The sequence below is a fragment of the Chelonoidis abingdonii genome, chromosome 8 (assembly GCF_003597395.2).
Source record: "Chelonoidis abingdonii isolate Lonesome George chromosome 8, CheloAbing_2.0, whole genome shotgun sequence".
Lineage (NCBI taxonomy): Eukaryota > Metazoa > Chordata > Testudines > Testudinidae > Chelonoidis > Chelonoidis abingdonii.
In genome coordinates this window covers 57,980,326-58,007,102 of record NC_133776.1, presented here as the reverse complement: position 1 = coordinate 58,007,102, position 26,777 = coordinate 57,980,326, and the positions used below count along the sequence as shown (strand labels likewise).

Here is a 26,777-nt window from a genome sequence, read left to right as displayed (position 1 = left end):
GGCCTCAGGGCAGGAAAATCCACCTGGAACAGCAGGTTTCCACTTACCGTAGTGTGAGACCAATAGGAAAAGTCAAAGCTGAAGCTTTTGGGCGTCTCTTTGGGCTGCTTTGGGTTAACGATGGCTAGAAAGAAACAGATAGATACAAACACACTGTAGATGAGCTGTCAGCATTTGGCCACCCTCATTAGCAATCAAACCTTTCTGGAGACACCTGCCATAACAGACACCATGACAGCACAGCAGGTCATGGAGATGGAGCTTGCTTGCCTCTAAATCACTGGCTTAAACCAGCACTGGAAGGCTGCTACTGCCATCTGATGGCTGGGTGTCGTTAAAGGAGGTAGAATCATAGAATATCAGGGTTGGAAGGGTCCTCAAGAGGCCATCTAGTCCAACCCCCTGCTCAAAACAGGACAAATCCCCAGACAGATTTTTGCCCCAAATCACCCCCTCAAGGATTGAACTCACAACCCTGGGTTTAGCAGGCCAATGCTCAAACCACTAAGCTATCCCTCGCCCACACATTGATGGTCTCAGTGCAGTTCTCAGTGTCCACATGACAAAACCACCACCAAATCCCTTTTTGGCACTCTTAGCAGAGAGGCCAGGGACTGAACAGGCATGGAAACTGGACCACCTTTTCCCCTACAGATGGTCCCTACTAGCAAGGAGTGAGATGCAGGGGAAAGGCAGGCAAATAGTCCAGTCTTCATCTGACTAGACTATCTTCAGGCTTACCTCTTTGCCGAGGTAAGCACTCAGCAGGGAGGCGGGGAGGCTGCTTAGTCGCAAGGAGAAAAAGCCTGGGTGTTCTTGGCGGGCTAGTTTGTTTCAAGTGCAATAGGACTGGGAGGGGGGGAGCAGGGATTTATTCTGATAGTACAGAAATAATGGGGTAATCGTATATAATCAAATAATGGGGCATCATTTCAACCAGGAGTCCTGCTCAGGACAAGGTTTATTAATTGGTAATGGCGTCACTTAGGTAATGGTGGTATCTGCAGCTCCAGCAGGTATGGGATAGTTCCCTGAAGCTGTGGCTGATGGGAGGGGGTGGGGACTGGCTAGAGCCAGACCTCCGTAAGCAGTCTGATGCAATTCCTGTGCAAGTTGTCCACACCCCTGCCAGTTGGACGGGGAAGTGCTGGCATATACCGGGCTGCAGATGCATGGAAATCCAAACACTGCCTCCTGCTGTGAATCTCCAACATGCAGCTGAGAAATGCCATGAAAAGCCCATGTAGCCTGGGGCCCTCCAAATATGCCCAGAACCCCTCATTCATCTCATACTGCACAAAGGCCTGCAGATCACAGCAGCCACCTGGCTGACTAGAACTGCCTCCAGAGTCCATAACCACTGCTTGTGAGCCGGCCGGAGCTGGGGCTGCAGAGCAATGCAAACATCAGCTGCACCACTGGTGCTGGGCATGCTGCTGCAGAGCACTCCCTCCTCCCTGCCCCATGCCCCTGCCAGCCAATGGAGCAAGAAAACAACCCCGGCACTTCTGGGTGGGTGGGCAGAGCACTATGGTCCCAGCAGCACAGAGAAGTCTAAAGGACACGGGTGTGATCTGGGCTCCTCAGAGCCTAGAGTCAGAGGATAGGAGCCCACCTTTAACCCTTTGCCATCAGCTGCTGTGACCCCCAAGCTGTCAAACATCATTAACAGATACAAAAGGCAGGGTCGAGGAATGCATCTGTTACCAGGGACAGCCATAGAGCCAGCTCTGCTGAGTCAACCATCTGCCGGGGACAGTAAATCACATACTACCCTCTATGTAAGCCAGCCACCCTTCCCTACACACCATGCAGCAGCCATGACTCATTGCCTTCTCAGCCATTCTGCCAGGTTCTGGCTTCCTACAACCCAGTAACCTGCCTTACCCATTGTGTGTGTCGCCGGTGCTATGATCACTCTGGCACATCACTTCGATGCAACCAGCAGGCCTAGCAGGGCGTCCCAGCCCCAGCAACCATAGGGGTGTCACGGGCCCAAGGACTCCCTCCCTCAGGGGGTCCCATGGGGAGGCAAATTAGCATTGTATGTTGCTAACACGGTTGCAAGCATTGCAAGGCATTTCGGGGGAGAGTCAAAGGTGTGTGAGTGTAAAATGGAAGATTCCTTTACAGATTGCAAAAGGCCAAAGGGGGAGGGAGGAAGAGACCAGAGAACGGGTTAACTAGACACTTCAGCTAGCTCCGTCTGAAGATAAGACGCTGACCTCGGTCCAAGGTCATGGACTTGATGAGAAATCTGCAGCTGCCCAGCCGTGAGAAGAGGAGAACTAAGTTGGGCATGGCTGCAGAGATTGCAGTGAGAACAGTAAGAGCGAATGAGATGGCGAAGGCCAACCGGGGGAAAAACAAAGTCTCTGAAGCTGCTGTGTTTTGGGAAAGCCGAGGAGACCACAGCGAGCCAGTATGGACCGGTACAAAGAGCACCACGAACAGAGGGCCCTAAACAAAAACACCCCCAAATAACCCAGGACGTAAAAACTCTCCCAAGAGCCAAAGCAAGTCATAGATCACAGTGGACCCTGGACAACCCGTGCACGGGACAAGAACTCCCATCCACCCCTCTCCCTATTCTTCTTACGTACACCCAGGCTTGGCCAGCCTCTTGTCGTGCGTGTGTGAGTATGAAATGGGTTAGGGCTGGGGTACTAACGCTTTCTTGCTTCCTTTGAGTGAGTGGTAACAGTCCCAACACTCACCACTGTTATTTTATTATTTTATTGATAAAGCTTTAAAACTTAAGACACTTGGTGTATTCCGTCATCTCCCCCAAAGATCCTGCGGCCTCAGCCTGATCACCTTACACCTCGAGCAGATTGGTAACATAAATCTGTCACAGTTTTGGTGGAGATTTGTAGAGCGGGAGGCCCTGCGGAGCGCACCAACTGCTTTGCCCTTGGTATTTCATGTTTGCTCTGTCCGGCACTTGTTAGTATTACATGTTGAGGATTTTATGATTAAAGGTTTCCCCACTCTCAGCCTTAGTAGGTCTGAGAACTGGAGAGAGGTTTGGCATTCCTCTCTCCATCCCAGTTGGCAGGGGTAGGGTGCAGGTGGGTATATCTCCGAGTTGTAGAAGTCCCGGATAATGGGAGGAGGACTCAATGAGTCTCGCTCCATGCATATAATCCTCGGTGCATACACCCTAAGCCATAGCATGGTGAGTTGAAGAGGAGAACATAGGGTGTCTCACTCTGCCTGGAAAGGGTTTTTGGTGTATGGACTCTTGGTGGTACTGGACCGAGTAATACAGAGGGAGGCTTAGCGTTTCTCCCTCTGGCCCAGGGGGCGTGAACATTATAAGTCCCGGATAAGCCCCAGATTGTGATAACATGTTCAGGAAACAGAAGGGTACAGCTGCGGATTCAGGAGTCGCGCAGTCATGGGCAATGGCATCAACGATGGGTTCAAGGCTGGACACACAGGCATTATGGAGCGCGGACACGATAGTCTGGCCACCCAGCCCGCTGGTGTCACAGGAGGCAGGTGGACCTGATGCCTGAGCCATGGGGGAAGGCAACAAAGAGGGACAGAACCCTGCTGCCTCTTTCAAAGGGGAGTGAAGACCTCTCACGACTGGAGAAGGCTCTCACAAAGGTGGGATACAATCCCTGGGATTCTGTGTAAAAAAAGCAAAAGGGTAAAAACCTAGGGGCCTCTGTGGGAGTAATATGAACTCCAGCAGCCATGTGGTATCAAATGTTGTCGGGACAGAAAGAGGAGTTGGGGAAAAGGTGTGTACCCGACAGCTGGTGGAAACTGAGCAACTGAAAGCACAGATTACTAACCAGGCTGCAACCCAAGTCTATGCCCAGGACAAATTGCAAGCCTTGAGACAGGACTTCCAGCACCCGTTTGGAAGCACTGGCTAAGCAAGTACCAGTTTGTGCTCAGCATACGCCGCAAAGGCAGTGTACTTGCCATGAAAAGGAAATTGAACAATTAAAATGTCCATTGGCCGTGCGTTTGGTCCAGGTGGCAAGCCTCACAGGGAATGATTCAGGTGACCCTTGTGAGGATCCTCAATTTTGGGTGGAACCTTGTTGCACCAGTGGGTGAAGGAGAAGGTCATATGTACGGCACTCCCAACTTTGAGGACAGCACCCCATGGGGTGATTATGAAGAGGAAAGGGACCAGGAGGGAGGGGGGCTAGTTAAGGAGCCCACCTTCCTTGCTAAATTGGTAGTGGAACAAGCCTGTGCCCATGGAAAGGGACGGTTCAATGAGAAAAACAGGTTTGGGCCCAGATAAGCAGAAGGACAACAAATAAAGAAACTGGAAAACAGGTTGGAAGCCTTGAGGGCATAGTGGCAGGAGTAAGGAAAGGAGTAAGTGCAGATATGGGGAATTTAAATCCCTGAAATAGTACTTGGAATGGTAAAATCTAAATTGATTAAGGTGTCATTTTGGAAGATAAGCAAGTGATTTAAGGAAAGAGAGTGAAAAGTTAACTCTGCAGAGGTTGGAGGGAATGAAGCAGTTAAATGCTGTAAAAGTGTTAGAAAAAAAAGAGAATTCTTGGTTTCTTTACAGCTATTCTGAAGGAAAATGGGCCCTTTTCCAAAGGAATGTCTGTAAATAATCCAGGCAAAAAAGCTCTCTAATGGAAATCATTTGACTATGGACAATTTATTACTCAGATTTGCTAAAAGAACATAAGGGGGTTCTATTGGAATTTAACTGCCCAAAATGTATAAAGGGGATGTGATCTATATACAGCTATGTAAAAATAAAGCAATGAAAAAGGAATGTGCATTCTCCCCAGTATACATGCAGTGTATATTATTAAAAAAAAATGCAAACTTACCATTACACTTAATTAAAACCCTATAAGGGCTCCAAAGGGAAGCCGCAAAAGGTTGTGTTTTAGTTTTTAAAATCACCGTGTGGTTTAAAAGCGAAAGTTAAAAGTAATCAGAACTCTGGTGAAAGTTGATTGTGTCCCTTTTAAGACAGAGTCTCTGAGCTGCTAATGGCTTTGAATCCAAAAGCAAGCCAGAAAGCATTTGTGTTCATGCAAATTACCTAACTAATAAAGATAGAAGCCATTAAAACCTGGCCTGCTTATAGAACAAACACCAAAAATATGGTGGTACTTCCTCTGTTTTGCCTGCAATAAGCAAGGGTATTTATATAAAAAAAAATTTTAAGCAAAAATCTGCCACCCCCCAAAGGGGTAGAAAGATGGGAATGCTGGTTGAAAAAGTGCGTGTTACAGATCGCTCCAAAGTCAGTGTGGTCTGTGGCCACCCTGATATCTTTGGGAAGCGAGCTTCGTAGCCACATGGAGATTCCTGGCCTGCCCCCGAGCAAGGCCTGCTGTGTGTGCACATGGGGTTTCCCTCTGAAGGCTGGCAGGCCTATTGGCTGGGCAGAGCGAGGCTGTCATGAAGAGTCATCATTACACAGAGTGGGTTAATCCCTTGAGCCACTTAGCCCAGGGCCATGGAGGGCTCTCAAGAGAGAGTGTGGTAGAGCCCAGGAACAAAGCCTGCATCACTGACCACACACTCAGCTGTGTTGTCAACCAGCTGCAGTTATTCTGAGGTCAGCGGTTGCACACCTAGGTATGGAGGACCCCAGTCGCCAGGCTCAGACCAGGCTCAGAGGGGGTGACTGCATGGATCACCAAGGCCAGTTCTGCATCTGGCAGGAGGAGGAAGCAGAAGTCTTCCTGCCAGCTGCAGCTAGGGTAGGCTGGATTTTGCCACTGGGGCTGTTAGGGTACCCAGAAGCAAAGAGGAATCCAGGTGGATACCCAAGCCACAGAATGACTTAGTGGTTATGCCGGGGGGTCTTAAAATTGCTCCTCCCTCAGTCAGCCCAGCTTCGGCTTCAGCCAGAGCCCTGGGCAGTGGTGCTGTTGGTGTCTGATCCAGAGGGGATGCCCTGCTGGCAGTTTAGTCCACGCTGTCTCTCAGTCTCCCCTAGGGGCTACCAAGAGAGGCTGAACCAGGCAGGGCACCCAGTTTTTGAGCTTCAGCAACAACCTGGCCCATGGCAAACCAGTTCAATGGTGACACCACACTGAAAACCCACTGGCTAAAGCCAACAGTGTATCTGTCCTTCACCCACTCGCCATCCCCCTTGGGCTCCAATAATCACAGAGATCATTCCAAAGTGCCCTGCATTTAGAACACAAGCTCTTCAGTTTGGATGGCCATGTCCCCTGCACACGGAAGCCAGGCAGCTAGCAGCACACCCTGGATCTTGTGCCTCACCTCAGGCCTGGTCTGTAGGAGTGAAATCACATAGCACACAATTGGTCTGATCTGGAGAAGCACTCAGTGCCAGGACTCCCACTGACTTCACACGTTAACCAAGGCAAGTGTCATTTCAAGCCCTGTTCTGGGATGTGTATCTGACACCAAGCAGGGGTTCTGCATGTTGAGTGCTTCCAGGATCAGACTTTAGTCTGGGATTTTCAAAGAAGATTTCCACAGAGAGTTAGGTGGCCAATTCTCATGGATCTGCACACCTAACTAGCTTAGGCTCCTTTGTAAATCAAGCCTGATGTCTACAAGCTGGCAGTGCCTACTATTACTTATCCAGGTGTTAGAATCACAGAAAATTAGGGCTGGAAGAGACCTCAGGAGGCCATCTGGTCCAACCTCCTGCTCAAAGCAGGACCAACACCAACTAAATCATCCCAGCCAGGGCTTTGTCAAGCTGGACCCTAAAACCCTCTAAAGATGGAGATTCCACCACTTTCTATATTAACCCATTCCAGTGCTTCACAACCCTCCTAATGAAATAGTTTTTCCTAATATCCAACCTAGACCTAACCCACTGCAATTTGAGACCATTGCTTCTTGTTCTATTACCTGCCACCACCAGGAAAAGCCTAGCTCCATCCTCTTTGGAACCCACCCCTTCAGATAATTGAAGGCTGCTATCAAATCCCCCTTCACTCTTCTCTTCTGCAGATTAAATAAGCCCAGTTCCCTCAGCCGCTCCTCATAAGTCATGTGCCCCAGCTCCCTAATCATTTTCGTTGCCCTCTGCTGGACTCTCGCCAATTTGTCCACATCCTTTCTGTAGTGAGGGGCCCAAAACTGGATGCAAAACTGGACTCCAGATGTGGCCTCACCAGTGCCCAGAAGAGGGAAATAATCACTTCCCTCGATCTGCTGGCAACGTTCCTACTAATGCAGCCCAACAAGCTGTTAGCCTTCTTGGCAACAAGGGCATACTGTTGACTCATATCCAGTTTCTCGTCCACTGTAATCCCCAGGTCCTTTTCTGCACAACTGCCACTTAGCTAGTCCGTCCCCAGCCTGTAGCAGTGCCTGGGATTCTTCCATCCTAAGTGCAGGACTCTGCACTTGTCCTTGGTCAACCTCATCAGATTTCTTTAGACCAATCCTCCAATTTGTTTAGTTCACACTGGACCCTATCCCTACCCTCCAGCATACCTACCTCTCCCCGCAGCTTAGCGTCATCTGCAAACTTGCTGAGGGTGCAATCCATTCTATCATCCAGATCATTGTTCAAGATGTTGAACAAAACCAGCCCCAGGACAGACCCGTGGGGCACTCCGCTTGATATTCCAATCCACCTCCCAATGACTTCATAAATATTTCCAATTCAACAGGTTAATCAATATTTGGAGGTTTTTCTTGCCATGCTGTACTGGGAGAGGATCATCACCAGACAGACATTTAAATTGTTTTATTTAACTAAAATCAACCTTATTTGTTCTGGATTTTTTTTCTTCAACAGCAAACATAATATTTTAACAAAACAAGCATATGAATTTTTGAATTTAAACATTCAAGTTTTTTTTAAAATCAGGTTTGTTTTTATTTAAATTGTTTTTAACTAAAATAGTTAAATGAAATTTTAAAAAACCCACAAAAATTAAACCAATTATGTCAGCCACCTCAACATGAGAAACTTAAAATATTAGCTTCTGTAGCTAACTCAGTCGTCTTCACCTTCATTTTCCTGTTTGCTCATAATCTGGAAAAGAAAAACAAGCTTTCTTGCTTTTTCAAGTCCCAAACGATTTCTCAATTTGTGATGAATTAGTCCAAAGGAAGAAAATATTCCTTCTACACTGGCAGAAGAAGCTACTGCTGTTGCAAGTGAGATTATCACTTCAACAGTCTCTGAATCCAAGTGCTAAACTGACTTCCATCAGTTCACTGGTGTGACTTTCTTTAAAATATCATCAGCAAACATCTATTTCTTGAATGGTTCACCCTTAGCTCTGAAATATATTATAGTTGGCATTATGGAGGGATGATTGCTGGATGTCCACGTCATAGCCAACTCCTCTTTTTCAGCAGTTAATGTTTGACCCTGGTACCACGCATTGAGAATATTTGCAAGAAAACGAGCTGGAGATAGTGCTTGTCCCATTCATTTTTTAAGGCTTGTAATTTAACTCTATCATTGCATATTTCTCTTTTTAAGATATCTCATTCAATTCCTTCCAATTTCAACAGCATCAGCAATAAAACAGCTATTTCCCTGCATTTTGTTCAAGGCTACAGAAATAGGCTTCAGGGTACTCTGCATGTTTTCAACATTTCTCTTAAGACCAATGTTGAGAACTTTAGCTGTGACAGTGCCATCTATTTTTTTCACGATTTTGTTGACAAACTGTCATCAGATTAGGCCAGTTCTTGATTTAGTGCTCAGAACAGTCCACTACTGAGTTCCATTGCACGTCTTGTGGGAGAGTTAGCTTGGTTTCTCACACTTTTTTCAGAGAAGCTGGTTGTTACGGAAGTATTTTGCAATTTCAACAACATTAGCCTTTATTTCTGGAATACTGCACTCTTTGGCGAGGAAGTGCATCAAATCAGCACTGCAACCGTATGTTATTAGCTTGACCCTCTCTTCATTCTCTTCTAAACTTCTTCTCATCTTGGATACATTTGTGACCAACCTGCATATTAGACATTTTAATTTTAATTTTTTTTCCCAGTCTGTGATAGCTTTTACTGCTACTTCTTGTAAGTATTCTGCTGTCTGTGCATTTCCTGATGTATCAATTGTTTCTGTAAGAAAGACATTCCCTTCTTCTTTTGTCACACAAGCACATACAATAGGATCATTGCGGACACTGCTCTACCCATCAACGCTCGGGTTAACAATTTCACCCTCTAGACCTTTTGCACACTGCTCAATTTCTCTTTCATACACTTTATCCAGCAATTTGCCTGTGACATCTGCTTTGTTGAGTGGACTGTATCCTAGTCTTAATGACTGAACCATGTTAATGAAGCATAGGTTCTCAATCATACGGAAAGGAAAGTTTGTTGCATAAACAAACCGGGCAAGTTTTTCATCAATTATCTCTTTTCGTAATCTGCTGGTTCTTATCACAAACTTATCTGTGGTTGTTTCTGGATGATAGAGATTTTTTTTCTTTTTTCTACAGGTGATATACTGTGGCTGTGTGACATACATGAAGTGACTGAAACACTGTCATTGGCAGATAACTCTGAAACTATAGAAAATGGTGGTGATCCTGAGGGTGGATAATCTTCAGAATCCTGTATGTTGAGGATGGATTCTCCTAAACAAAATAAGTCAATGTAGTTATTTAATTATTATTACCATACTGCTCATTTAGTATTACTCACTGCATTCACTGACAGTACTACTTCAAAGGTGAAATTGTAAAAGGAAGATCTGCCTATTTCAGCTATTTATTTTTTATCACAACTGCATCTAAAATGATAGTATCATAGAGTAACAACTATATTTTTTTCTCAAACATGAGAATTCAAGAATAGTCCATAAGGAAGAAGACAGGTAGTCCTTGAGAAAGAAGTATAAATAAAAAAGTTGACCAACCTGAAGATCCTGCATGTTCAGACATGTTGCTTTCATCATCTTCAATGCAGCTTCCTCCTGAGAAGGAGCACTTCTTGTGATGTTGTTTCATTCGGGAAGCCAAGCTATGCATTTCTTTGTTGCACTGTTTGTATTTTGCACGCATGCCTATCTTACCCACAGGAAGAGGAACTTAATTAAAATATTCCCAAACTGGGTCTCTTTTACGGCCTCCTGCCATTATAGGTTTTCCCTTCTAGTGAGAGAATGGTATGGTAGATATCAAATCAATGAAGGCTACACTCAGAAAGACCTCAAGACTTCTGGAATATGCTGCTCAAACAGTTTCACTTTGTTTCTACTGCCTGTCCGTCCCTTCTCACATTTATCTCCAGACTTCTCCTTGTCCAGATCTGTTCCTCCCAAACAATCTTCTATTCATTGAACTTTTTGAAACTTTGCACTTTAAGAGAGAGGTAAGGGATTGTCTCCATGTACACAAATTTGCAGAGTGATAATAGGGTTGAGGTCTGTTATTTCTCAACTCTACATATTATTTATTTATTTAAAAACATTTTTGCTGTTAACAAGCAAAAATGTTATCTCTGGATACACAAATCCACAGTCTGAGAACTGCAAAACTAAGCATCTCTGATGATATCTTCTAGATCGGTGGTTCTTAACCTGGGGTGCAAGTTGTCCATTCTAGGGGTGCAAGACATCCCAGATTTTTTTAGAAGGTGTAAATTGTCAAAAACACAAATTAAGCACAGGCACATAAGTACAACTACTTTGTTTAATCAAACCTATGTATTTATTAACATTACACATTTTTTTACGATTCTGTGTTAAATTTTATGGTGAAATTAAAATAAATATATAATTTTAGCTCTTTCATTCTATAGTTATGATATATCTAGGTTTAAAGAACTGATCTACTTCAATGATTTTTGATAAGGGGTGCGAGAACCTATTTTTGAGAACCAAAGGGGTGCGGGCTGCAGTAAAGGTTAAGAACCACTGTTTTAGACTAAGCACTGAATCCCATTGGGTAGATAGAAAGATTAACCTAAATAATCTATACAGAAGTCCCTGGAACCACATAAGATTGGGTCCCTAATCCATGAACTATTGGAACTCATTTACAAAACTCTTCGTAAACGTTACATGAATATATTGTCTCATACTATAGAATTAGAATTTATAATTCCTATTCCATGAAAAATTATCTTTGAGTTATAATGTATCTTTAGATAGGTTTTTTCCCCAAAAAGCATTTTTATCAAAAATTCTGATTTAAATTTAAAAAAAAATCTGTTTTTTGTTGTTGTTTTTTTTAAATCGTTGATTTTTATCCACCCTGGAGGTAACCAACACCCAGGTGGGTGGTGAACAGACATCACCAGCCATTGTCCAGCAGAGGCATTACAATTCAATGACTCACTCACAGGAGACACCTGGATATTGCTTCACCTTGGGACTCAGCAATGCCCACCAGACATGCCTGGACTTGTGTTCTTCAAGTAAACAGTGGCCCCATGCTTGGCCTTTTCTCCTTCCCCCACCAATGCTGCAAGCAACAAGGACACTCTGAAGACTCCAGCAGAGGAGACTGGCCCAGGTTTCAACGGTGAAACCTATGTACTATGAACTGCAATATCCAGTGGGATGAGGAAAAAGTTCAGTTAAGTCAACGGAAAGGCTCCCAGTGACTCCAATGGCTTTGGATCAAGTCCCTATTGCCCATGTCTATGAATGACCCTTCTCTGAAGTCTGCCATCTCTCTAGCCATTCTGTCCCTAAAGCAGCAACGGACTGAATCCCCAGGCCAGAGTTTCATATGACTCCTTTAACCTCCTTGCTGCCTGAGCCAGGATTCACCCTGGGCTTACCAACTTCATCAGCTTTACCAGTGGGAGTCACAGATCCACTAGCACCAGTAAAAAGAACAGGAGTACTTGTGGCACCTTAGAGACTAACAAATTTATTTCAGCATGAGCTTTGGTGAGCTACTCAGGCCTAAACAGAGACTGGGAATGGTTGGGTCATTACACTAATTGAATCATTTCCCTATGTTAAGTTCTCCTCACAACTTCTATGGGTCATCTTAATTATCACTTCAAAAGTTTTTTTTCTCCTGCTGATGATAGCTCATCTCAAATGATTAGATTCTTCCTGTTGGTATGCATACTTCCACCTTTTAATGTTCTCTGTATGTATAAATATCTCCTGTCTGTTTGTTCCATTCTATGCATCCAAAGAAGTGAGCCGTGTCGTAGCTTCCTACTCAGATTTGAACCTTAGCGTTCATATACTGAGAAGCTAGCATGAACCCTCTAAGCTTAATTACCAGCTTAGATCTGATATCGCTGCCACCAGCCAAGGTTTTTTTCCAGGGCTTGGCTCCCTCTCTGGTCTCCAAACACCTTCCTGGGGACCCAAGACTCAGAGGCCCTGAGTTTACCACAAAGGGAATAACCCCCCTCCCCTTGTTCTTCTCTTACTTCTCCAGGCTTCCCCTCCGTTGGGTATTTGAGAGATGACTGCTACTTAACTCTTGATTACAACGGAGAGGCAATTCTACCTTCTCCTCCTTCTTTCCCCCCCCCTGAGTACACAGATTCCCCTCCTAAATCTAACACAAGAGAATTTCCCTTCATTCCTAGCCTACCAGAGAATATCAACAGGTCGTAAAAAGGAAGCTTTATATAAAAAGAAAGAAAAACAGACTAAAATGTTCTCTGTATCAAAGGTGGACAATAATACAGGATCAATTGCTTTAAAAAGAAAATAATATAAACAGCCTTATTCAACAAGAGGACAATTAAACATTCCAGGCAACTACACACCATGTAAATACCAAAAAGCAATAAAAGCCTATTGTCTTATACCTTACTTAACTGCAACTGGGCAACGCCAAATTGCCTCTGAAGGAGAAAAACCCCTCTCATAGCTGAGAAACCAGCAAAGACCACACAAAGGGGACACACACACACATTCCCCTCCCTCCTTAAAAATCCGGTTTCCTGATTGGTCCTTTGGTCAGGTGTTTGGTTCCCTTTGTTAACCCTTTACAGGTGAAAGGAACATTAACCCTTAGCTATCTGTTTATGACAAGCCGCAGCTCACGAAAGCTTATGCTGAAATAAATTTGATAGTCTCTATGGTGCCACAAGTACTCTTGTTCTTTTTGCGGATACAGACTAACACGGCTGCTACTCTGAAAACTAGCACCAGTGGCATACACAGTCTAAAAGCGGCAGAGAGAGAGGATATCCATGGAGACAGAGCTATGGAAATAGATGAGCCTGCAGGATTCACAAGAGGGGAGCACAGAGTTAGAAATAACCCTCCAATTTACGATGTCCCCAGAAATGTCATCCAAGAGTCTCAGCTGTGCTGCCATAAGAGCCGCCAGCTTTCACTGATTTAAGCAGCGGGAGATAGCAGATTTGATGCATGCAGCTACTAATTACCAACAATTCTGTGCTGCATGCAGATGATGCCCAGCACAAACTCCTGCTGGGCTCTTTTCCAGCCAGACCAGTGAGCAAGCAATAGAGACCAGAGGGGGAGGAGCACCCCCTTCCCTTTGGTGGCACCCCTTCCAGTCCTTCTTCAGAGATCAGTCCCCACAGGGGCTCTGCAGAAAGGAAGTCAGAATGCAGTATTTCTGGCCCCTCTGCTTCCCTGCCTTGCCATGAAAAGAGGCAGTACAATGTCGGTGAAACCTGCTTCCTTGAGTTTTTAGGGGAGGGGGATCTTTCAGATGCTCAAAACCCCTTCTAAATATTATTTCGGGATGGTCTTGGGCTGAGGGTCCCCCAGGTTTAGGGTGACAGTATGTCCCTGAAAGCTGCAATGTCCCAGTATCTCTGGTGGCTTTGCAAAAACTGGTCGTTTGTCCTGGCTTCTGAAACCCCCTGCAGAATAGCCAGTGAAACTGACAGCAGGCTGACATTCACCTCAAAGACTGCCTCCCAAGTGACCTGGAATACGCTGCCACCCTGCCCTTCCTCCCCAAGGCCTCCATGTGAGTCCTCAAGCCGGCCAGTCAAATCCAGATGGAGGTCAGAGGCTCCCTGTGCCTCTGAGCTGTGATGCAGACAGACAGGATACTGGGAGCCCAGCACACAAGATGCAGGTGGCACCCGAGCAAGCCTCCACTGGTGTCTGCCCTTCTCCTTACCTTCCCATTGCCACTGGTCTGCACTAGGAGCCTCGCTCAGAACAGCACTTGGCATGTGCTTAGTGTTAAGCAGTTGAGTAGTCCCAGTGGGACTTGAAATTAAATACCTACTTAAGGGCTTTGCTGAAACGGATGGCGTTTGCTCCAAGTGTGCTTTAAGACTCTGCTGAATAAGGGTCGAAATTCACTTGCTGGCAGGAATATATTAGTGTAGTAATTAAAAAACAAGCTCTGAATTTATTTAATGCCCATTTTCCCCCCAAATGGTAAAGAGAACAAGAGGTTGGGGGCGAGGACATGGATGTTGCACGCTTTTCCATACACCAGTGTGTACAGGTCGGGGCGTGTTGATAGGCAGCATTACTCAGTCAGCCTCTCATACACTGTGGATGGATTTGGTGTTAATTAATAAACAAGCAGCTGCTCTCGTGGCAAAAAGGGGTCAGAAGTAATATCTCCATAACAACTACACGTCATATATCAATCAAGCCACAAGCTGCTCATGAATTTACTCCTGAGGGAATTCTGCGCCAAAAAAATAAAAATTCTGTGCACGATACTTTAGAATTCTGCATAAAGTAAAACCTCAGAGTTTGGACGTTGTTCGTAACTGAACAAAAACGCCATGGTTGTTCTTTCAAAACTTTACAACTGAACATTGACTTAATACAGCCTTGAAACTTTACTATGCAGAAGAAAAATGCTGCTTTCTCTTTATTTTTAGCGTACGTTTAACACAGTACTGTATTTGCATTTTTTTCTTTTTTTTGGTCTCTTCTGCTGCCTGATTGCATAATTCCGGTTCCAAATGAGGTATGCGGTTGACTGGCCAGTTTATAACTCTGAGGTTCTACTGTATTTTATTTCCCAATAAATAAATGTGGAGGCTCCAGCACGGCAATGGAGAGCACAGACCACTGGCTGTACGAGGTTCGGAGACGGGCTACTAGGATGATCCGAGGAATGGAAAACCTGTCTTATGAAAGGAGACTCAAAGAGCTTGGCTTGTTTAGCCTAACCAAAAGAAGGTTGAGGGGGGATATGCTTGCTCTTTATAAATATATCAGAGGGGTAGATATTAGGGAGGGAGAGGAATTATTTAAGCTTAGTACCAATGTAGACACAAGAACAAATGGGTATAAACTGGACACTAGGAAGTTTAGACTTGAAATTAGATGAAGGTTTCTAACCATTAGAGGAGTGAAGTTCTGGAACAGCCTTCCAAGGGGAGTAGTGGGAGCAAAAGGACATATCTGGCTTTAAGACTAGCTTGATAAGTTTATGGAAGGGCATGGTATGATGGGATGCTTTAATTTTGGCAACTGATCTTTGATTATCAGCAGGTACATGTATGCCCAGTGGTCGTGCATGGGATGTCAGCATGGGTGGGAATCTGAGTCTAACTGCAGAAAATCTTTCCTGAGTGGCTGGCTGGTAAGTCTTGCCCACATGCTCAGGGTTTTAGCTGTCGACCACTATTGGTTTGGGAGAAATCTTTCCTCCGGGGCAGCCATTGGCAGATGTCCTGGAGTTTTTCGCCTTCCTTGCAGCGTGGGGCTATGGCGTTCACTTGCTGGTGGGATTCTACTGCAGCTTGAGGTCTTTCAAACCACCACATTGACTGATTCAGTAACCTCAGACATAGGCTTCAGGAGTTTGTCATAACGAAGTGGCCATGTGTTAGGATTCTGTTGGCCTGCTTGGCAGGAGGTCAGACTAGATTGATCATATTTGGTCCCTTCTGACCCAAAGTCTATGAGATCACCCTGCAAGCCCTTCCCTTCTCCCCACCCAGAACACAGACTCAGCAGTAAGGCTGCATCTGACCCTGACACAGCCCAAGGCCAGGCCTGCCCAGAAACACCCCAGGGCCCTGCCCTCCATCAGGTGCACCAACATAGTAAACGGAGGACAGTCTTGAACGCGACGCCCAGTCCTGGCCTCCAATCCAGGTGTGGGCAAGCAAGTTTCAGCCTTGCAGGATCAAGTGTGTGTGTGGGGGCGGGGGCGGTTATTGGCGGGGATCCAGGTTGTGGGGTGAGAGGGTTCTTTCTGAGGCAATCTGGGTGCAGGCAGCTTGGTGGGGGGGGGGTCCAGGTGTGGGGGAGATCTGGATGCACAGGGGCTTGTTGGGAGGGTTCCAGGTGCAGAAGGAATGGGACTGTGCAGCGGAGTCCATATGAAGGTGGTTGGGGCTCAGCAGGTTCTAGGGGCTGGGGTTGGGGGGGCTGGGTGCGAGGGCTCGGGGGGAGGGTCCAGATGCTGAAGGACTGGGACTTAGCGGGGTGGAGGTCCAGGTGGAGCTGGTTGCGGCTCATTGGGGTGCTCCAGGTGCAGGGGAGGGTGCTCATCAGGGTGTCATCTAGGTGTAGGACTGGGGAACCAGATGCAGGAAGGAGGGACTCAGTGGGGTTCTGAAAGCAGAGGAGGTGGGACATGGCCGAGGCGTGAGTCCAGGTGCAGGGGGGCTCAGCAGGAGGGGGTGCAAGGGGGCTCCAGATTCAGGGGCTGAGGCTTGGTGGAGGGATCTGGGTGTGGGGTAGGTCCAGATGCACGTGGGTTGGGTAGACAGGGGAGCAGTTCCCCACCCAGTGACCTCTCCCCCTGCAGTTGAGGCTCAATGGGGGCAGGAAGTGAGGGGGGTGCAGCTTCCTGCAACTAGGGGAGGTTTCCGAGGGTGGGTCTGATCCAGCCTCAGCCACCTTTGCAGGGGAAGAAGTCATCCCATCCTCCTTCTCCAAACCCAGCCCAGCTGGGACTAGCAGCTGAACTCAGCACAGGGTAGCAGTCACCAGCCTGTGCATCCACAGCCTCACCCTCCCAGTGATTTACTTCTCTGCCGGCTGCTTCGGGCACCCAAACAACATGTCTGTGCTGCTGGGGAGGGGTGTATGACCACTCTTGCAGTTTCTCTTTGCTTCCCTGTCCAAAAGTCATTTTTCTGCAGGGAAGAAAAAAAATCTGCAGTGGACATGAATTGTGTGTCTACACACACAGTGGCATAGAATTCCCCCAGGAGTAATAAGTGGAGTTAGTCTAAGGAACAGCTAAAATGTGTATCCTTGGTGAAATTCAAGATATAAACCCACAACACCTGTGTGTTCATTTGGAAGGTCTAACATTCAGTCTGGGTATTTCAGGCCTGGTGAAGTCACTGCAGCCTGGGTGACTTCACTAGGCTTCTCAAGGGATACATACCTCACACATCAAAGCTGGAGTCAATGCAATGTTAAGGTTACAGGTTTAAGCTCTCCCACGTCAAGGAGCTTGATTTTCAGCTGCTGTAAATCTGCACAGCTCAACTTATTTCTGGCCAGGAAATACAAATTGTTCAGTCTTCGTAACCATCGAAACTTGCCCACATTGCACATTCAATGTAGGGCCTAATTCTGCCCTCAGATACCAGTGACAGGTACTGCACATGCATATCTGAAGGCAGAACTGGGCCTTCTGTATACTAAAGTTCAATTTAACTCACTGTGCTTAGCAATGCAAAACATCCCATAGTCCCATCAACCCTGTTTAGTTTATCCAAGTTCTTCTATACCTTCAGCATGACAGTAGCTGGGTGCCTTCTGAAATGGATATGTTCCAGTTGCCATGGTAACTTTCACTTTTGCATTTTCTGGCCTTTGAATGATCACAAATGAACGGACAGGAAAGTTTGTGACAGAGTGCGAACTGCCATGCATTTGCCAACAGGGATGAAATGATTTAGGACACCACTATTTGGGACTAATGCATCCACAGTCTGCAGAAAGCTGATAAATCAGAGTGCTACACTTGACTCTGATGAACAACTGACATAATGAGAAAGTGTAAAATGGCTAAAGCCCAGCTAACATCAGTGACTAAGAAGAAGGGAGTGCATGGCATAGCAAAGCCTCCCCATGCTTCAAGCAACCAACAAATAAAGATCTAGAGTGAAATCCTGGCCCCACTGAAGTCAGTGGGAGTTATGCACAAATGTAGCGAACACAGAGGGTCTGCGGCAAAGGTAGTGAAAATGCACAGACCTGGGGAGCGGTCAGGACAAATGTCACACACATAAAAAACAGAGGTCATGATGTAGCACTCAGCAAAACCAAAGGTGGCCATGGGGTGAATGAGTAGCCACAATGCAGCACAGAAGGTGCCTCAGAGGATGCCAGCAGTCGAACAATGGTTCCAGGGAGCACAATGGACCATGAATAAACATAGGCTGGAAATCAGAAGGCAGCTCCTAAACATCAGAGTGCTGAGGTTCTGGCACTGCTTCCCGGGTGGGGGCAAACAAACTCAGTAGTTGAAAGATGGAGCTTGGTAAAGTAATGAAGGGGCAGAAAAGGGAGAAAAAGAAAATAATCTGATATTTCAAAGATTTGCATTTTGACAAAAAACAATTAAAACCAAACTAAAGCTTGTCACAAACATTTTCCCCTTGGAGCGAAGGAAGGGTTGTGCTAGGGACACCTGCAGCACAGGCAGGCAGCAGATACAAGCTGAGAGCATGGGTGGTGGGGGGAACCCCCCTTCAGGGAGGCTAGCCCGCAGCCCTGTCCTTCTGCATGAGGTTCTGCCCCCCACGGCCGGAACCCCAAGCCACCCCCCCTCACCCATGGAGCTCTGGGCTAGCCCCAGCCCAGCGTCCCACAGCAGTGGCTTCCCAGGCCTATTATACCCACCGCTCATGGCTGGAAGTGATCTGGGAAAACATATTAGCAAGGGGAAAACCATGGCTCAGTCTGGCTTCTTTGGTGGCCTGGGATGGTGGTCTCGCTCCGACTGGATTAAAGATTAGCGGAAACAGCAGTGTGATGCTGCATGACTGAATATGACCACTTACATCAATGATATTACAACAAATCTTGTATAAAGTATGTCATGTAAGGTGTCAGTGGAAAAATTACAACCTGTCAAATAGGATTATCCTATTTAGATGAATGTATAATCTTTGTATCTGAAGTTATAAATATTGGCTCTGCTCTGGCACCTTATATATGTATTGCACCCACCGAACAGAATTTACGTTAGAGCCAGACAGTTATGTGCTGATGGACCATTAAGGACACTTCACTGTAACAATGGGCCACAGAAGAAGCTTATCCACAGTAAGCCTTTCCTGCGGACACTTCAGAAAGAATATGGGCAATGGCGACCTCTGCAAGATATCAAAGCATGTAAAGACGTGTGATGTGCTCATGTGACCCTGAACTTGGGCCAGTAATTTTCCAGGCATCTGGGCTGTGGGCTATGTTTGAGATAGTAAATTTCCAGGCACGTGGCAGTGTATATATAAAAGACCCCTGAGAGATCTCCATTTTGCCTCTTTCCTGCCCTGATTCTCTGGATTGTGGATTTACAATTAAAAGGAGCATTTTGAATTATGGACTAGATCTTCCAATCTTCTGGAAGTTACCAGAAAGACTTCACAAGACAGCAATCTACACCATCACTGCTACAAACCTGATCTAGGGACTTTGCAATTATTTGTATGTATATGATCTATTAACCATTATTAACTCTTCTTCTCTTTTGTTATCACAACTTCAGTTTTTAGTTACTAAAGGACTGGCATCAGTGTGATTATTGGGTAGGATCTGAGTTATATATTGACCCGGCTACGTGGCTGATCCCTTGGGATTAGAAGGGCCCTATATTTGATTAAGTTGGTTTTCAGTAACCACTCATCACAGACTCCAGTGTCTGAGTGATGAGCCAAGGGCTGGGATGCCTAAGGAGACTGCATCTTCGACTACCTATTAACCAATGTGATGAGACAGAAATTCATTTTGTTATCGGCTCAGTATAATCTAATAACAGAATAACCACCAGTTTGGGGTGAGTCTACCCTATTTCTCAGCAATTTGTCCTAAATTTGGCCTCCTCAGCTGTAATGCACTGAGGCACGGTGACAGGCAGTTTGAGAGAACTCTCTGCCCGTATAGGGCAAATAACCCTGAGGGAAGACGCGAAGAGGAGGTTACTCACCTTGTGCAGTAACTGACATTCTTTGAGATGAGTGTCCCTGTGGGTGCTCCACTCCAGGTGTGTGCTCCACTCCAGGTGTCAGTGCGCCCTGCGCCTTTGATCGGAGATTTCTGCAGCAGTACTTGTACTGGCCACGTATGCACAGAGCCTGCCCCCCCACTCTGAGTATACCTCTTAGTGAGCATGCGCGGCCGGTTCCCTCAGTACCTTCTCTACAACGGAGGCTACTCCAACTCCGAAGCAGAGGGGAGGAGGGTGGGTAGTGGAACACCCACAGGGACACTCATCTCGACGAACGTCAGTTACTGCACAAAGTGAGTAACCTCCTCTTCGAGAGAGAGATGTCCCTGTGGGTGCTCCACTCCAGGTGACTTAGAAGCAGTATATCTCAAGGAGGTAGGGACTTCAGATCTGGTAGGAATGCAGTAGATAATACTGCTTTTCCTAATCGTGTGTCAGAGAGAGGGCCCTGAGTAAGGGCATAGTGTTTAACAAATGTGTGTTTGGAGGACCAAATGGCTGCTTTACAAATATCAGTCAATGGCACTTTACATAAGAAGGCTACAGAAGTAGATACAGATCTAGTGGAATGGGTTCTGATGGATGCTGGAGGTGTAACATTTTTTATCCGATAGCAGAGTCATATGCAATCGGAGATCCAGTTTGAAAGTCTCTGGGTAGAGATAGGCATGCCTTTGGAGCGCTCCACAATGGAGACAAAAAGTCTAGAAGAGTTTCTGAAGGGTTTGGTTCTGTCCAAATAGAAGGACAAGGCCCTGCGCACATCCAGCATGTGCATTGTGGCTTCGAAAGAATTTGCATGTGGTTTCAGGAAGAAAGTTGGTAGACGTATTGGCTCATTAATGTGGAATGAGGCATGAACTTTTGGAAGGAATTTTGGGTGTAGGCGTAGAGTAACTTTGTCCTTGAAGAAGAGCGTATACGGTGGATCTGCCATGAGGGCCGCTATTTCTCCTGCCCGTCTGGCGGAGGTAATCGCCACCAAAAAAGCTGTTTTCATCGAGAGGTGTAATAGGGAGCAGGTGGCTAAGGACTCAAAAGGTTGTTGAGTTAGACAGGACAATACTAAGTGAAGATCCCACAGAGGGGAAGGTGGCTTAATGTCTGAGTATAGGGTTTGGAGTCCCTTAAAGAAACGCTTGGTGATGGGATGAGCAAAGACCGAGGTACTGTCGATTGCATCGTGAAAGATTGTGAGGGCAGCTAAGTGGACTTGGATGGAGCTGAAAGAAAAGCCGGCTTGCTTAATGTCCAATAAGTAGTCGAGTATGCGGGGGAGGGGTGCGGATGTAGGAGAAAGTTGTTTAGTTGAACACCATTCTGTGAATCACTTCCACTTTCGGAGATAGGTGGTACGGGTAGATTGTGTTCTGCTGTGTAGGAGCACTCTTTGAACTTGGTCGGAGCAAGCTAATTCGTTTGGGAGAACCATGCAGGTACCAGGCTTTGAGATGAAGCATGGAGAGATTGGGGTGAAGAAGCCGGCCGTCTTGCTGCCATAAAAGGTTTGAGATGAGAGGCAGGGAGATCAGTGGTCGAATTGACATTCTGGTGAGGAAAGGGAACCACGGTTGTCTCGGCTATGAAGGTGCAATCAAGATCACCCTGGCAAGTTCCGTTCGTATCTTTATGAGGACCCTGTTGAGAAGTGGTATTGGGAGAAATGCATAGAGTAAGTCCCGGTGCCATGGGATCATGAATGCATCTCCGAGGGAGTGTTTGCCCAGTCCCACTCTGGAGCAAAAATTGGAGCATTTCGTGTTTTTCGCAGTTGCAAAAAGATCTATGGTTGGGTGACCTCAAGTACGAAATATGTTGTAAATGATTCCCTCATCTATCTCCCAGTCATGCTCCCAGGGAAAACATCTGCTTAACTCGTCTGCAGTGGTATTCATCACCCCGGGGAGACAGGCAGCTGATATGCAGATGTGGTTCGCAAGGCATCATTTCCAGAGTTTTATGGCCTCTGAGCAGAGGGAGTGGGAGCGAGCCCCTCCTTGCCTGTTTACGTAGAACATGCAGGCAATGTTGTCTGTCATTATGCGCACATGGTGATTCTTGATTAGCGGCAGGAAGTGGCGGCAGGCATTTCGTATGGCTCGCAGTCTGAGGCAGACCATAGCCCGTGGACTGTTTGGTGAGAGATGTGGGCACCCCAGCCTGTGAGAGATGTGTTGGTAGCCATTATCAGAGTTGGAGTTGGAGGAGGGGACTCCAGAGCAGAGATTGGAGGGGACTGTCCACCATAGGAGAGAGTCTTTGAGTCGGAAGGGTATGGCCAGAGGTTTGTTTAGTGAGTGCACGTTTGGTTTGTAAACCGTGGCCAGCCAAGCTTGGAAGCACCTCATGTAGTGACGTGCATTTTGGACCACGAAGGTGCATGAGGCCATGTGTCCAGTAGTTGGAGGCAGTCTCGGGAGGTGACCTGGGGGCTGTTGCAAAGTTTTGTAGCCAGCAGTTTTATGGTATTGAATCGGTCAGATGGAAGAGATGCCAGCCCCGTTCTGGAGTTGAGGTCCGCTCCTATAAACTCCAGGTGTTGGGTAGGATGTAATGTGGATTTGTTTCTGTTTATTTGCAGGCCCAGAGACAGGAAGCAATCGATGGTGAGTTGTGTGAAGTGGAGAGCTTCGTCGAATGTGGAGGCCTTGAGAAGGCAATAGTCGAGGTAAGGGAATATTATGACCCCTTTTTTCCTGAGGTAGGCAGTGACTACCGCTAGAAGCTTGGAGAAAACTCAGGGGATAGTGGAAAGGTCGAAGGGTAGAACTCTGTATTGGAAGTGCATTGAGCCGAGGATAAAACGAAGGAAACATCTGTGGGCCGGATGGATAGTGACGTGAAAATAGGCATCTTGTAGGTCGAGGGCTGAAAACCAATCGCCCTGCTCCAGTGCTGAAATTATGGTGGTGAGAGAAACCATCCTGAACTTCTGCTTTTTGATAAATTTGTTGAGCCGCCTGAGGTCGAGGATCGGTTGCCATCCTCCAGTTTTCTTTTCTGTTAAGAAATAATGGGAGTAGAACCCTTTCCCCTTGGGCATTCGGGTACGAGTTCTATAGCCCCCAGTTGAAGGAGATGTTGCACTTCTTGCCGGAGGGGTAGCTCATGAGAGGGGTCCCTGAAGAGGGACAGGGAGGGTGGTGGGTGGGAGGTAAGAAGAGGAAGGGAATAGAATACTCAGTTGTGACGACCTCTAGAACCCACTTGTCGGTGGTAATTTTGGTGAAAAAATGGCCTTAGGCGGTGTCCAAAGATAGTTGTAGGCAGTGCATACGCTGAAGTCGAAACGATGTTTTCAAGACCCTAGACCAAAGGTTCAAATCTGCTTATTAGCTGCAGGAAGTTGAGGCGCCCCGGAAGAATTGGGGCAACAATGCTGATATCTGGATCTCTGGCATTGGTGTTGCTGTTGTTGTTCCTGAGATCTATTGAAATGTTGTGTATATGCGGGGTAGCATGGATGGTGGTAAGGTTGATATCTGTACTGTCACCTTCTGGTCGTAGGGGTTTGGATTCCTAAAAACCGGAGGGTTGCCCTTGAATCCTTCATTGAGTGAAGCACATCATTTGTGGTGGAAGCAAAGAGTTTATCACCACTGAAAGGAAGATCTTCTATGGTACTTTGAACCTCGCAAGGAAAAGAGGAAGAGGAGAGCCATGAACCTCGGTGCATGACCACTGCAGTAGCGATGGATCTTGCTGCAGTATTGGCTGCATCCAGAGCTGCTTGAAGAGCTGTGCGTGATATGATTTGGCCCTCGGAAACTAAAGCTGTGAATTGCTGTTTCTTTTGTTCTGGAATGTCTTCAATAAAGTCCATGGACTTGTTATCGTTTCTGTGGTCATACTTTGCAAGAACTGCAGTATAATTGGCAATTCAAAATTGTAAGGTTGAAGAGGCATACACTATGCGACCAAGGAGGTCCAAGCGTTTGCTTTCCTTGTTGGCTGGGGCGGAGCGGAAATATTGTTGTTTGTTCCTTTGATTGGCTGCGTTCACTACCAGGGAGTTTGGCGCAGGATGTGAGAAAAGGAATTTGGAGCCCTTAGAGGGAATGAAGTATTTATGGTCCACTTGTTTGCAGGTAGCCTGGCTTGTGGCTGGAGCCTGCCAGATGGACTTAGTGGGTTCCAGAAGGGCTGTGCTGATTGGTAATGCCACTCTGGACAAAGAAGAGAGTTGTAGGATGTCTGTTAACTCATGTTGTTGGTCAGGGACTTCCTCTAAATGGATTCTAAGCTCGCTGGCAACTCTTTTAAAAAGGTCCCGGAATTTCAAAAAATCGTCTGAAGATGTTTGAGGGGAAGGAAGTAAACCTTCTTCAGGCATTACTTCAGTCGCTACTGGGTCAGGAGCAGGAGTTGATTGATCCTGCAAGTGGGAGGGCGCTGCCAAGTGTGTCATATCATTTGGATGTTCGTCTGGTGGTGCTCGTCGAAAGTGGAGTAGTGGGTGTGCTGCCGAGGAAAAGATGCCCATGCGGCCCAATACTGCCATGGTGGTGGAAAGGGCATAGGTGGTGCCATCCAGGGGTTCACACACCAGAAGCAGGATCTCGAGGATAGGCTGAGGTAATTTTCCTGTGCCCACAGGTGACAGGGGTCTGAGGATGGGAGTCTGTATACATTGAAAAATCACCCTGTGTTCCAGGTTCCTCCTCACCGGAGGAAGGCTGTTCAGACCCTGAATCATTCATAGAGAAGAAGCAGTCCTTAAACAAGGGTGACTGCAGCATAGGTGACACTAAGAGATCGCTTGACTGGGTAAACTGCAGCGCTGAGGCAGCTGAAGGTGAAGGCTGAAGATGACAGAACTGGTGCGAGGGAACCCGGGTCTGCACCGGTGTTCTGAGTCTTGGCTCAGTGCCAGACAGCGCTGTGAATCCCAGTGCAGGAACTGGTGCCACACTATTAATAGCAGGCTGCCGTGCCTCAGGGAGGTCCTGGTATGTTGGCACCGCGTTCGTCGCGGTGCCGATGGATGCCATGAGCGAGGCAGGCAACTGGAAGCCTGAAGCCTCAGCACTGGAGCTTTGCGCTGCCACCGCAGCCGAGGCAGGTTTGGTGTGGTGCCGGAGGAGCCCGGCTCGTCGAAAGTACTCAAGCGGGGGAGCACAGGTAAAGAAATAGTAGATCTGACTGGAGAAGGTTTGTGTCTGAGGGTTTCCTTTGAGTTTGACAGAAGGTGCATTCTTTTTGCCGTTTTCTTCTGCCTTTTTGAAGCGGAGGGGCTGTGGCGGTGAGCGGAGGCAGAATCCGCGCCAGGGTCTGAGGCTGACCCTAAGGATTTTTGAAGTAGTATGAGTTTCAGTTTAAGCTGCCTTCTTTTCTCGCTCTGGAGCTTAGTTTAGTACAGTTGGCACATTTTGGGGGGATATGGGTCTCCCCCAAGGATTTTATGCATTGCGAGTGTCCATCCAAAAGACGAATAGGTTCCTTACAGGACGAGCAGCACTTAAAGCCTGTGGAGCCAGGTATGTCGGAAGCAGCTGCGGCTGAGAGAAGTTTTTTTTAAACAGTAAAAAAAAAAAAAGGTAAGTAACACTAACTAACAATTAACTAACAAGAAACTAGCTAACTAGAAAGTTATTTTAAGATGAGGAAAGAAATTCTTTAAAGAGTCTGCTGAGCTCCATCTCAAGCCGGGGACAGTAGAGAAGGAACTGAGGGAACCGGCCGTGCACGCTCACTAAGAGGTATACTCAGAGCCGGGGCGGGGGGGGGGGGGGGGGGGGGTTTGTGCATGCGTGGCCAGTACGAGCACTGCTGCAGAAATCGCCGATCAAAGGCTTAGGGGTGCACCGACACCTGGAGTGGAGCACCCACCTGTAGTGGAGCACCCACAGGGACATCTCTCGAAGAAGAAGGGAACAATGTGGTGGATTCCCCGGCTTTCAATTCAGCAGTGCACTCGCTCTCAATGAGACCCACGTCTGGAGAGAAAATGTTAATGTACTTTTGGAAAGCAAGCAGTTATTTTTTCCTCTCAAAGCTTGTGTATCACGTGTTATACATGGGGGAAGCTAGGAAGGGAGAGATCAGCTGCTGTTCTGTTCTTCAAAGTGGGAACACAGGGTTAGTGCGATTCAGAGCTGCTCAGAAAGTTGATGGGGGCCATTGAGCGGTAGGGACAGAGCACCTCCCAGAAACAATGGAAAGGACAGAGTCAGCAGAAGCGCAGAGGGAGGGAAGCAGCAGAGCGAGGGAGGAGAATTCAAGACAAACAAAGAAGTGATGTTGGGCAGCCAAGCTGCTGAAGTGGAAGCCAAGTGGGCAGAGCTGCAAGCTGGAAATTTGGTGAAGACTGATTACAGAGAATGTCTCTCTCCTTTCCTCCCATCCCACCTCTCTCTCCATCTTGCTGCACTCAGTAGTACTTAACCAATTACGCACAAGATAAACATTTCCCAGGACATTTAGTGAATTGTAATGCCAGGCTGTGATCAGTCCTCCAAATGGAAATCTTCCCCGCCCCAAGAAATTATTGCTTTTCATCTGCAGGAATTTTAATACCAGCTGCAGGCAGCTGGCCCCTTGGGGTTTTGAGAGAGGAAGCTGCCCTACAGCAAACCTTATTTGATTACTGCAGCAAGGAGTATTCTCCAGGCAGAGCCGCCCATTCACACCCAGAGGAGAAGTCTTCCGTTTGACAGTATTTGGGGAAAGGGTGGCACTGTACACACCTGGGCTCCTGGCCCACTGGAGAAAGAGGAAACGGTCTTTGTAGGACAGACTCTTGGAAGAAGGATGGAGAACATGCATGAAAGAAAAAGGAAAATATCTGAA

General features: G+C 46.9%; 1 protein-coding gene and 1 long non-coding RNA gene across 13 annotated transcripts in view; both read right to left on the bottom strand.

Moving 5' to 3' along the window:
• The window catches only part of KIF1A (kinesin family member 1A), a 522,969-nt gene that overhangs the window by 455,583 nt on the left and 40,609 nt on the right, over positions 1-26,777 (bottom strand). For all 12 annotated transcript variants that reach the window (XM_075068655.1, XM_075068656.1, XM_075068664.1 and 9 more), the window contains exon 3: positions 48-124. In XM_075068655.1, coding sequence (XP_074924756.1) covers positions 48-124 — 77 coding nt within the window. The remainder of the gene's footprint in view (positions 1-47; positions 125-26,777) is intronic.
• On the bottom strand, positions 9,191-10,330 carry LOC142047240 (uncharacterized). The gene is made up of 2 exons (XR_012656432.1): positions 9,830-10,330; positions 9,191-9,548 (listed from the first exon to the last, which is right to left on the bottom strand). It is a non-coding gene; the product is annotated as an uncharacterized LOC142047240 (long non-coding RNA).